Source organism: Cervus canadensis, chromosome 25 (assembly GCF_019320065.1).
Source record: "Cervus canadensis isolate Bull #8, Minnesota chromosome 25, ASM1932006v1, whole genome shotgun sequence".
Classification (NCBI taxonomy): Eukaryota; Metazoa; Chordata; class Mammalia; order Artiodactyla; family Cervidae; genus Cervus; species Cervus canadensis.
In genome coordinates this window covers 27281174-27293734 of record NC_057410.1, presented here as the reverse complement: position 1 = coordinate 27293734, position 12561 = coordinate 27281174, and the positions used below count along the sequence as shown (strand labels likewise).

Here is a 12561-nt window from a genome sequence, read left to right as displayed (position 1 = left end):
AATAGCCCATGAGGTGGGCACTGGAATTTAGCCCCATTTCACAGATAAGGAAACAGGCTGTGAGGTGTTACCTTAAACAGAAGCAATACTCAATCTGAGTCTTCTGCCTTTAAACCCCAAGCTCTTTCTGTGTCAAAATGAGGGTCAGTGAGGCCACAGAGAGAATGGGACTCCGGAGAAACTGGCCAAATGAAGTAAGACTTGGGAATGAGGAGCTGAACTGGCACATTAGGAGAGGATGAGTGTGACGGGGTTTCTTAAGAACTTAATACTACTTCTTTGAAATCATTTTTAAGTATCCCTCGTATTGAAAATGAGGGCATGAAATTTGAAATAGGCTGTGTATTTTGAGGAAAAGATAGGAAATATGAGGAGACTAAAAGGGTATGCTCTGATATCATAATTTATGTTTTCAGCTCGTATTCATTAACCTCTGTTGTGTACCAGGAATTTTATGAGGCTCTGGGATATGATGGTAAGTGGATATGCTTTCTTGGTCCTTAAAGTCTAGTAGGGGAACATACTTCTTGTTTTTCACATTTACCCCCTCTATTCACCCTGCCTGGGATGAATCAAGTTTGGGCACAAGGTGGTGGGGGGTGGTGCAGGAGGAGAAACTAAATCTAAATGTGTCTTTATAAAACAGGTCTTTACTGTTTGACTATATATGTCTAAAATTTACAAATGGTTGGTTGGGAAAGAAGTAAGTTTGTTCACTACTGTCCTGTCTTTTACCCTTTCCTCTCCTTCTGGCCCATGTGTGTGTGTGGCTAGCTAGTCTAGCAAGTCATTTATCTCTGTCCATGAATTGGTGTTGGGAGAGGTAAACTGATTAGTGTTAGTCGCTCAGTCATGTTCAACTCTTTGTGACCCCGTGGACTGTATCCCATGAGGCTCCTCTGTCCACAGGATTTCCCAGGCAAGAATACTGGAGTGGGTTGCCATTCCCTTCTCCAGGGGATCTTCCCAATCTAGGGATCAAATCTGGGTCTCCTACACTGCAGGCAGATTCTTTACCATCTGAGCCACCAGGGAAGCCCCAAAATGAAAGTGTTAGTTGCTCAGTCATGTCCGACTCTGTAACCCCATGGACTCTAGCCCGCCAGGCTTCTCTGTCCATGGAATTCTGCAGGCAAGAATACTGGAGTGGGTAGCCATTCCCTTCTCCAGGGGACCTTCCTGACCCAGGGATCAAACCCAGCTCTCCTACATTGCAGGCAGATTCTTTACCATCTAAGCCACCAGGGAAGCCCGTTTTTATTTCTTGGCCACACCGCAAGGAATGTGGGATCTTAGTTCCCTGAACAGGGATTGAACCCACACTCCCTGTGTTGGAAGCTCAGAGTCTTAACCACTGGAATGATTTGGAGCAGAATTGAGAGCTTCCGCTTTCCACTGTGTCCTGATCCCTGGGGGCCAGAGCAGCAGCCCCCCCCCCCCCCATCAGCCTTCCTCCCATTTCCTGAATGAAGGCTTGGTGTGGTGTCAGGAGAATAGAAATCTGGGGCAGGTGATGTGACCTTGAAGTTTAAAGGTCATGGACTGTGCCCTTGAGCAAGTCACCTGACCTCTCTCCACCTCCATTTTCCTATAGATAAAGATGGGGATCATCGTAAGAATACAATGTTAAGCATTTTACTTGCATGATCTCATGAAAGAGTGAAAGTGTTAGTCGCTCAGTCGTGTCCTACTCTTTGCTACCCCATGGACTGCAGTCCACTAGGCTCCTCTGTCCATAGAATTCTCCAGGCAAGAATACTGGAGTGGGTTGCCATGCCCTTCTCCAGGGGATCTTCCTGATCCAGGGATTGAACCTAGGTTTCCCACATTGCCGGCTGATTCTTTACTGTCTGAGCCACCAGGGGAAGCCCTAATCTCATATCACCTTTATAACAACCGCATAAGGCTTGCCCATTTAATCAGCATTTTAAAGATAAGGAACTTAAACTTCAAAGAGATTCAGTCATTTGCCCAGGATGGCACAGCTATTTCATGACCAAACTGGGATTTGATCTAGGTTTTTCTCCTAAGCCTATTCCATTATCTGTCTTTGATCATCAACTTTCTCTTCAATAAAAATGAGGATTGTAATAGCTAATTGTTATTTGTGCTTTATACAGTCATTCCAAGATAAGCTCTCTTATTATTTATCCCTGAAAAAAACGGAAGTAATCTGCCTACTTGTCACTCAGGTGGTCAAGCTTTACTATGTGTTTGCTCTGTAGCCTCATGGGGCTGGTGTCAAAATTGAATAATAGTTAACAGTTCATATTTATTGAACCTTTACACAATTTACTACAACGCTTAGTTATTCCCGTTTCAAATATGGTGACTGAGGCAGAAAGACCTCAGTTACCAAACCTAGGTTCCTAACTGCTGTACTAAATTTAAATGAGATAATATATGTAAGGGCTTCCTTGGTGGCTGAGATGGTAAAGAATCTGCCTGCAGTGTAGGAGACCCAGGTTCAATATCTGAGTCAGGAAGATTCCCTGGAGAAGGGAATGGCTACCCACTCCAGTGTTCTTGCCTGGAGAATATGTAAATTTTTATAATAGTTACCATCTTCTCAGCACTTACTATGTGCCAGTCATTGATCTAAACTTTTTATGTGCATTAATTTATTCAGTCTTCATAATAGCCCTATGAAGTAGGTACTATTACTCTCATTTTTACAGATGAGGAAACTGAGGCAGAGAGGTTAAATAATTTGCCCGAAGTCCCACAGCTAGGGAATATCAAAGTTGAGATTGTGAACCCAAACGTCTGTCTCCAAAGCTCAGTGCAGTCCTATGCATAAAGGGGCTGGGTCCCCATAAACTATTTTTTAAATTTATTTTTAAATTGAAGTATAGTTGATTTACAAAGAGTGCTCAGTGTAGTACTATGCATCAAGGGGCTGGGTCCCAATAAACTATTTTTTAAATTTATTTTTAAATTAAAGTATAGTTGATTTACAAAGAGTGCTCAGTGTAGTACTATGCATCAAGGGGCTGGGTCCCAATAAACTATTTTTTTAATTTATTTTTAAATTGAAGTTTAGTTGATTTACAATGTTGTATTAATTTCTGCTGTATAGCAAAGTGACTCAGTTATACACACACATACCTTTTTTTTAATTGTCTTTTCCATTATTGTTTATCCCAGGACCAACAAACTAGTAATAATGATTAACAGTTTTTTATTAATCATTAACAGTATTTTTATTAATCATTAATAATGATTACTTTTCAGCAGATGGGAAGGGAAATCTATGTCCTGGGGCCAGAAATGGAGAAGGGTGGGAGAACATACAGAAAATCCATCAAGCAAGTGAAAACTTGAAAGATGTAGCAACCCACCTGAAGATTGATGGTTTAAGAACAGAGCAGATGATGCTTGCATGCAAGAGGGGATGTCATCTTGTGTTCCTTTGCCTCAGGTACAACTGCATGGACCATGAGGGAAGTCGTAAGAAGTGGAGGGATTCTGGGTGCGCTGGAAGGGAGGGCCACCAGGATTTGACGAAATCAATATAGATGGAAATATAAGAGCAAAGGCAAGGATGACAGCAAGGTTTTCAACCTGAGCATCTATGGAAGGATGAAGCTGCCATTTGCTGAGATGGGGAAGGCTGCAGGCAGGTGGAGCTGGTTTGGGGTGCAAATCAGGAGTTAGATTTTGAATATGTTAAGTATAAGATCTTGTAAGCAATCAGTAGGTAGTTGGATTATATGAGTCTGAAGTTCCCAGGTGAGGTCTCAGCTGGTGGCTGTCAGGCTGGGTGAGACCACCTCAGGAAACCATCCTTGTCTGGATGATCCGGCTCAACTCCAACTACCAGTCTGTACTAATCTCCTGCTTCCTGCTTCCTATGCTTGTGACCTTTTTAGATGGCAGCCCTGCAGGAGGTAAGTTGGTGCACAATTTAAATATAGAAGTGATGTAGAGCTGGAGATGCTAATGTCAACAAACAATCTCATGTGAGAGGATTATGTCAAAAATTTGAAAGGTAATTTCCCATAACAAATGTGACTTTCGATTAAATACCAGTTAAACTCATTCCATTCATTCCTTTAATCCACACGGAATACTCTCCATCCCCCAAAATGACTATAGTGAGAGGTACTTTACCTCTTGGAAACCTCAACCACATTAAAGTATAACGTGATTAAAATCACACAGATGAGTCTGCATTAAAAGTCAATCTCATACAACAAATTCCATTTTCCTCTATATGTCACAAGATGCTTCATGTACTATCAAATTTTATGTCTGAAACATATGCCACCCTGGAACAAGGGGCAAAGGACCACATAAAAGTGCATTAGATATCCCTTCAGTGTATCTTCTGTCACTCTCTGTTCATCCACCATGACACTTAAACATACTATATTGTCATTATCTTTTTATTTCCTTCATGCCCGTATTAGACTGTTGACTTCTTGACAAAGCTGGGGAACATGCTTTTTCCCACTGTATCCCAATGCCCAGCACGTAGTGGCCACTTAAGTATTTGTTGAATAAACAAAGGACAAAGCATTTCAGGATTTTTCTTGTAGGATCTCAGGCTATTCTAGGGGGTTCTGATTTCTTTTAGACTTCATTGCTCCTCCTGGGTATCTTGGAAGATTACCTTAAACCCAAAGCATTTCCCAAAGGAGAATGATAAGTAGAACCAGGTCCTCTAACTCAGTTTTTCCGCCACTGAGAGTCCTGGATGGTCCTGGACCTCTGGATTTTTGGGTTGGAGACACATGCCTCAGTACCTGCTGTTTATCCTCACTCTGAGGCTACTGTGTCCTCAGATGCTAGCACAGGGAAGCCAGGGACAAGTGAGCCATCTGTTAGCCTTGCCAGGTTTGATTCAGGTATTTTTCAAACTCAGCTCACTGGAGAAAGGAGGCAAAGGGGCATGCGGTGGCTGGGCACTGGCTCCTGTCCCAGCTTTAACCAAAGCAGCTCTGCCGTGACCTATGTATGCACCGGGGTTCTACTTCTAGGGTAATCATAGGAGCCCCTGCTCTCAAAACTGACAGGTATCGTCGCTCTTCATTGCTCTCAGGCTGTGGACACTGCGTGACATTATGAGCTCAAAGGAGGCAGGCCATCCAGATGTGCTATTTATTACAGGAGTGAAACCCCTCAAACCCCTGGGGTCAGCCAGCCGTTGCACTCCTAGGTATATACCCCCAAATTGAAAACAGGTGTTCCAACAAAAACTCGTATACAAAGATTCATAGATGCACTGTTCGCAGTAGCAGAAAGGTAGAAACAACCAAAATATCCATCAGCGGATGATTGAATAAACAAAATATGGCATATCCATACCATGGGATTTTTTTTTTGACATATGAGTTTAATTATATGCTAGACTATCCAGATGGAAGTATGTGATAAGTGGATAGAAATAAGAGTCATAAAATAAGAGAGGCCGGCATTTTTAGACCCATTTAAGTTTAGACATTTATCAGGTTGGACTGTTTTTTAACATTTACAGTAAAACTTTTTTTTTTAACCACAATAAACAGAACAATGTATTAAACCTGACTTCCAAAATTGTCCAAATTATTTTTGAATCACTATTAAAAATTTTCACGTATTTATTTAAATGTTTCCTTTGGCAGATTTCTCAAAAATACTGAAACCTTATTTTAGAACTTGGTTTATATTTGGATAATAACAAGCTTCATAAATTGGTGTTCATCAGGATACCCTTCTCTAAGCTCTAGTAGCTTAGTATTCTCTTTAAAATGTGCAAGTATCTTATTATGTTGTCATTCTCAGAGATTCTCTGGAGAAAGAATTATGAATGAAACTCTTACGAATTCATCTTCATTTCTGTTACAGTGGAGCAATTTATCATCTTACCCACAGTGATCTATCAACTGGGTGAGGTTCAGTTTCTTGTCCTTTGGGGACTTAGTTGATTGCCCCTCACAGAGCAACATTAACTACAGTGTCTTTGCTTCCTTATTAACAACTGTAACTGAGACAGATCATTCTTTGAGTGATACATTTTGACTAGTTTTAGCCTCTGAAGATTTTTCCCTGGAATCTCCTTCACCGATTTGGCTTTTTCTTCATTTAATCCTTGTTTGGAAAGATTCTCATTCACAAAATCGTTTTGGAGGACCTTACATGACCCAGTATCCAGTGATTTAGATTCACATGCATCATTTTTTGTTTGTTTTTGGTCACACTGTGTGGCATATGGGATCTTAGTTCCCTGACCAGGGATCCAACCTGCACCTGTCTCCCTCTGCCACCCCAGACTGGAAGTGCAGAGTCTTAATCACTGGATCACCAGGGAAGTCCTGAATCAATATTTTTTGAAGTATTTTTCAAATATAAATTTTCTTCTAACTCACTGTGTGTTTAAAATTTTCTTGAAATTCCAAACAGTTTTTCTTTTGTTAAGGGTCCTGTCTTCTCTGAAAAGATGATTGTTTTTTTCATTCTCAACTTTGAGATGCTTTACCACTCCATTTATTTATGAGAATTAAATGAAGATCTTGTTTTCCTTAATTGCCCTTTAAGTGTTGCACTCATAGGTTGTTTTCTTGAACTATTTGTATGGGGAGGTGGTTGATTGGCATAGGCATGCAGAGTGCTGGGTAAAGTCACAGCTGAGTCTGATGGACTTTCCATCTTGGAAACGAAGTCTTGACTTACCTGTGCTTCTGCCTTCCCTGGAGAGTGAAAGAGCCTATACGATGAAATTTTATCCAGCCATGTAAAGAAATGAAGCGCCGATACATGCTATAGATAAACCTTGAAAATATTCTGCAAAGTAAAAGAAGCCAGAAACAAAAAGGCCCCCTGTCAAATGATTCCATTTATTAATACATGAAATTTAGTGTTAGTCTCTCAGTCGTGTCTGAGTCATTATGAATATGGACTGTATCCCTCTAGGCTTCTCTGTCCATAGAATTCTCCAGGGAAGAATACTGGAGTGGGTAGCCATTCCCTTCTCCAGGGGATCTTCCCAACCCAGGGATTGAACCCAGGTCCCTGCATTGTAGGCAGATTCTTTACCATCTGAGTCATCAGGAAAGCCAGAGGCAAATCCAAAGAGAGAAAGCAGATTCATGGTTGTGAAGGGCAAGAAAGGAGAGTAACTGCTAATGGACATGGAATTTCCTTTTGGAGGATAAAAATGCTCTGGAGCTAAATAGTGGATGGTTGCACAACACTGTAAATGTACTATAAATGTACTGAATTCCATTGAGTTGTACATTTAACTTGATGTCATGTGAATTTTACCTCATTAATCAAATAAAACAATGAAAGGAAGCCCAATGAAACAAACCCAGGGGTAGAAGAGGAGGAGGAAGAGAAAGGTGAGGTATGTAGAACACTTCTCCGAGCGGAGTATCCTCATCTATAACATGGTGATGCTAATGTTCCCATACCCCAGCTGGCATAAGTAGTACGTGAATTAGTATTCCATAAAATGCTTAGCACAGTGGGCACTCAGAATAAAAATGTTAGTTGCTTCTCCTCTATTTCAGCGTCTAAAACTAGCTGTCCTAGGTATTACCTTTATTTGCTGTGACTGTGGTTAGTGGCTCCAGCCAGCCCGTTTGTCCTCACAAGGTCTCTCACTCCCGCTGCATGGGGCAGCTGCTCCACCATCTGCTGTGTTGTCCTGCCTCCCATGTTAAAGGCCAGTGTGGTTCTTGGGCCACTGCCACAGAAACCCCTGAGGGACCCACCTACTGAATCAGACTCCCTGGAGATGTTGGGTCTGGGAAAATCGGGGTGGGGGAGTCTGCAGTTTTAATGTGTTCCAGGCACATTAAAGTCTGAGACAACTGTTTCAATTTATTCCTATCTTTGCCATCTCTTCGGGGGGGAAGTCTGCTCAGACCCCGCCCCTGAGAATTGCTCAGATACCCAGAGTGCTCCTTACTTGTGTCTGGTTCTGAGTGTCTGGGTCAAAATCACTTTGGGTTCTGCTGGCTCTGCTCTTTCCCATTGGACTGGGGAACTCCCAGGGACAGACATCTGGCCACCCTCCCCCTCCATTCCTCTTGTTACCCTGGCTCCTCCTGAGTGTAGGTTGTCCTAGGATATTGCAGGAAGTCAGACATTTTAATTTTAAAATCCTTAGAATCCTATTTCCTTCACTTCTACACATACCTGAGAGAACTTAGCTTCTCTCTCTTCCTACCATTCTTCTTCTGACTTTCTGAGATGATATGGAAATTGTCTTACATTGTCACATCAGCCTTTGCTTTTCCCATCTCATCTCACCCTGCAGAATGTGTAGGTGTGGGCCAGCCCCCACCCCACCCTGACAAGTGACCATGGATCCTGGAGCTGGGCCAGACTCATCTCTGACTGTCAATGAGCAGGTATCTTTTGGAGCAGGAAGAGGTGGGAGTGGGGAGGGGGAGGGGGATGGACTGAGGGGGGTGGGCAAGGAGGAAAACTCCGTAGAGCCCCTTGTTGACTATTTCTTACCAACGTTCATGGTCACTTGACCCATCCAGATGTGGCTGCCAGCTAGGATTTTTCAGGGGCAGTGTTTGGGGACTTTAGTTGTGACTTTAAAAAGTGAAATATGTATAAGTTAATATGGGGAAAGATTTGGGCATCAGGGAACTTATTTATTTTTCTTGGTTATATATCATTTTCTAATTTTTCCTTCAATGACCTTTTATTACTTATTTAAATTTTTTTTTAATCAGCCATACCTGTAGCTTGCAGGATCTTAGTTTCCCAACCAGGAATCGAACCCAGGCCCCTGGCAGTGAGAGTACCAAGTCCTAACAACTGTACCACCAGGGAATTCCCTTATGTATTTTTTTATGTAAAAATACTTATGTATTTTTAAAAGGAGAAAAAAAGATGAACAGCTCTTAAAATGTAATTGGAGTAAAGTTTCTCATAGTCAGATTTGATTCAGAAAGGGAACTGCTTGGGAAGGTTATTTCACTCATACTCCCCTGATGGGTCACATAGTTGCTTTTTTCCAGCAGAGTCTCTGGCTGGATCCAGTTTTCAGTCCCAAGGAGTGTTTTGTGGGAGTGGCTTTGGGCCCAGGAGAATTGCAGGGAAGGCCTGATGCAGAGCTTTTTAATGTACAGGGTGTCCCTGATTCTTGAATGACCCAAGTGGAAGCCTGTCAGTGCTGGAGGTAAAGCACTAAATGCTGGCTGGCTGAGCAGGAAGGAAGACCCAGTGTTCTGAGGAGGCCCAGGGGCCACCCGCATCACTTTGCATGGGGCTCCCCTCAAGGAGGTGCACGGTTAGAGCACGCACACACCAGATGGCACGCTGGAGCTGCAGGTCTGCAGGGTACAGAGCTCTAGTCCACGAGGGCCAGCAAGAGGCCATGCCCTCAGAGTTCCTGACCCTCGCTTCAAGAAGTTAGCTTGCAAGGAAATTATGGCCTCTAACCTCAGGGTTTTGGACATTAAGGAACCATGAACTTCAAAAGTTCCTCAGCATCCTGGAGCATTCATTTTCCACTCTTGTAATGTCTGGAGGGACATGCAGAGGGATTCCTGTCTTGTCCCAGCTGAAGCTGTGGGTCCTGTGTGAGGGGTCATCATAACCACACTCCAGCGTCCTAGCAGCCAAGGAGACATCCTGGCAAGGCTGTGGGTGAGGCCATTTACCAGTCCCTGAACTGAGAGCATGAGAGGGAGCAAACAGAATTGTCTGCAAGTGGTTTCGCTCAGTGGGAGTTTTTCTAGCTTGTGTCAGACCCTTCCCCCTGCCTCCAGGGCCTGCTCTCTCCTGCACTTCCTTCCTTGGAATCAGGGAGCTTCAGGCTCTGGGAATTCTCACAGAGCACACAGTCCTCAGGACAGGAGGTCTGCAACCTGAGATGCTCTCTCCTCTCTGCCTCAGTCACACCTAGAGCTCTAGCTCCCTGGAGGCTGTATCCCTCGCAGCCTCTTCCCCCAGCAATGTCCCTCTCCTCTGTTCACAGGTCATCGTGATGTCAGGCCATGAGACCATCCGAGTTCTGGAGGTTGGAGTGGATGCCCAGATCCCTGCTGAGGAGGAGGGCAAAGCGCTGGAGGCTGTGGCCACTGAGGGCTCCCAGAGCGGAGGCCCTGCTGAAGCTGGTGAAGCTGCTGGTGAAGCTGGCCCAGACCACCCAGACTCCTCTGTGGAGGCAACTGGTACGAGGCCACTGCTCCCAGGGACCATTGCTCCAAACCTGAGTCCCTTCCCGTGTTCCTCCTGGGGAGCCAGCATGAATCCCAGGGGGGCTAGGTGGCTTTAGGGGTGTGTTGTCTTCCTATCCATTGAGCAGGCCTCTGGTCACAGCCTGTACTGCTGTTCAGCTCCTAGGCCACTCCTCAATCCCTGGAATGAGGGACTGTTTTCAGTTATTTATAGACCTAAACTGGGATGGGTCAGGGTGAGGTGGGAAGAGAGTGGTGGGGCTCAGCTGAGGGGATTGCATTTTCTTTATTTTCAGACAAGGCTTTCCTGGGGCCCCTGCTGCAGCAGAGGGAAGCGAGAACAAGCAACAGGTTCCCTTGCTTGCTCGCTCCCTGAGGGAGGACCAGCTTGTTCCTTATATGGGGTGAAGGTAGGGATGTGTCCAGGGGTCAGGCTGGAGGGGTGGCTTAGGTATTTTGCCCGTCCCTTAGGTGGTGTGTGCAGGGGGCACGCGCAGTCCTCTGCTTTTGCTCTAAGCTCTTCATAAGTGGCAGTTGGGTTTTTTGATCTCTTTGTATCTTTTGTTCAGAATTTGCCGTAACTGCACGTGCACACAGAGGTGATTGAATTAACCTCAGAGAGGGCTCCCAGGTCTAAACCAGACCCTCAGGCTCAAGGCAGAGAGGACTTAACCTTTAGGATACTGCCAGCCCTTGAAAATCAGTACCTTTTATGGTGGAGCTGGGAGGTGCCAGGAGCTGGGGATGGAAGGGCATCTTACCCACATTGAGCTAAGAATGTGTGTTAGGGAGGGCCTTGTAGAATCACAACTTCTCACTCCTGGCTAGACTGACATGTGTCTAGCCTGGTGGGCTTATCTGGGCTGTTTTTCTCCAAAGGTGACTTTAGGGCATGAGTTTGATTCTCCTACATGGGGAATGATTGACTCACACTGTCTCCCCTAATGACCCTACGGTACAGCTGTGAGATGGCCAGGCTGTTCTAAAAGCTGGCACTGGTTGTAGGCACTGCTTTCTGGGCACAGGGCACCCTTTCATTGACTTTCCTCATTTACACCTTGCAGAATAGACATCTCTTTTTACAGAAAGCCTCCTTTGCCAGTTCCCCCAGAAAGCCATGGTTCATCTCGCCTTGCCTTCTCCTGAACTTCACCACTTCCCTAGATTGGTGATCTGGTTGGGGGAGGTGGGGTGGGCCAAGAGGAAGAGCCATAAAGAGAGCAAAGAGAACAGAAAACAGGCAAAAACACTTCAAGATCTCACCTCCCTTGCTGTACTTGCAAATCAGTATATAGATCCATTTGGGACCCTGGTATTTTATTTTTTCTCCTTTTGATTAAAGGAATGACAAGACACATGACCATTTTCCCTAGCCTGGCAATGTTCTGCTTCCTTGTTGAGGAAGTGTCCTGGGCCAGTGTCCTGGTGAGCGGGCAGGAAAAACAAGGATTCTCCATCTCGGCCACCCTTTCCATTCCTTTTCATTGTGGGGATGGAGCCCCTTTTCAGGAAACCTGGCAGGTTTTCCAGGTTTCTCCACAGTTCGTGTGTGTGTGTGTGAAGTTGCTTTAGTCATGTCCAACTCTTTGTGACCCCAGGGACTGTAGCCCGCCAGGCTCCTCTGTCCATGGGATACTCTAGGCAAGAATACTGGAGTGGGTTGCCATGCCCTCCTCCAGGGGATCTTCCCAACCCATGGATTGAACCTGGGGTCTCCTGCGGCTCCTGCACTGCAGGTAGACTTTTTACCACTGAACCACCAGGGAAGCCCCCCACAGTGCTTACCTTTCTTTTTTACCCTTTTATACATCTTCCATATGCCTTAATTCTATTCCTTACCCAAAACTTACTCTCAGAAATGGATCCAAAACCAGTAATTTACACCTTAGCATGAGTGTTCATGGTAGTGTGCATCTTCTTCCAGAAGTTTATCTAATTAAGCCTTTCATTAAAGTATTCTTTGTAAAGGAAATTTAGTCACAGTCAAGCAGGTAGGGGAGGTATGTTGGTAGTAATTCCTAAGAAGTTGCCAGCTTAAATTGTAGCTTTGATAGAACATTTCTGCATATGAAATATTGACAAGAGTTTCCTCTTAAAGCTAAGTAATAGGAAACTTTTTCCCGATGGAAAAAGAATCTAGTGATTTGTGTCACTCTATTACCCAGACCTTGTCACATATACATATTTTTATAGGTGTGGCCCCTGAGGGCAGGCTAACTAGTATGACACCTTCCACCGTATTATTTCATATTCTGTGTCCTTTATTAACAGATTCACTCACTGAGTTTGGCTTTGGCTATTATCAAACTCCCTGGTTTTTTCATTGTCATAAACAGCTGGTTTGAATGGCCCTTTAATTCTATTTTTCTTCGAGGTGTAGTCCACTAAAATTCCTTTTGAAGAGAAATGAATTGTTTACACAGTAGGAAATCAT

The 12561-nt window shown here is 44.2% G+C and overlaps 1 protein-coding gene and 1 pseudogene across 17 annotated transcripts in view; one reads left to right on the top strand and one right to left on the bottom strand.

Annotated features, from left to right (window-relative positions):
- The window catches only part of POU6F1 (POU class 6 homeobox 1), a 29332-nt gene that overhangs the window by 2040 nt on the left and 14731 nt on the right, over positions 1–12561 (top strand). For 6 of the 17 annotated variants that reach the window (XM_043446236.1, XM_043446231.1, XM_043446242.1 and 3 more), the window contains exons 2-5: positions 417–475; positions 3235–3421; positions 8246–8339; positions 9926–10121. In XM_043446236.1, coding sequence (XP_043302171.1) covers positions 8292–8339; positions 9926–10121 — 244 coding nt within the window. In that variant the 5' untranslated portion in view covers positions 417–475; positions 3235–3421; positions 8246–8291. The other 11 variants (XM_043446237.1, XM_043446245.1, XM_043446244.1 and 8 more) reach the window with 8 other exon arrangements.
- Positions 5763–6660, bottom strand: LOC122427172 (annotated as a pseudogene).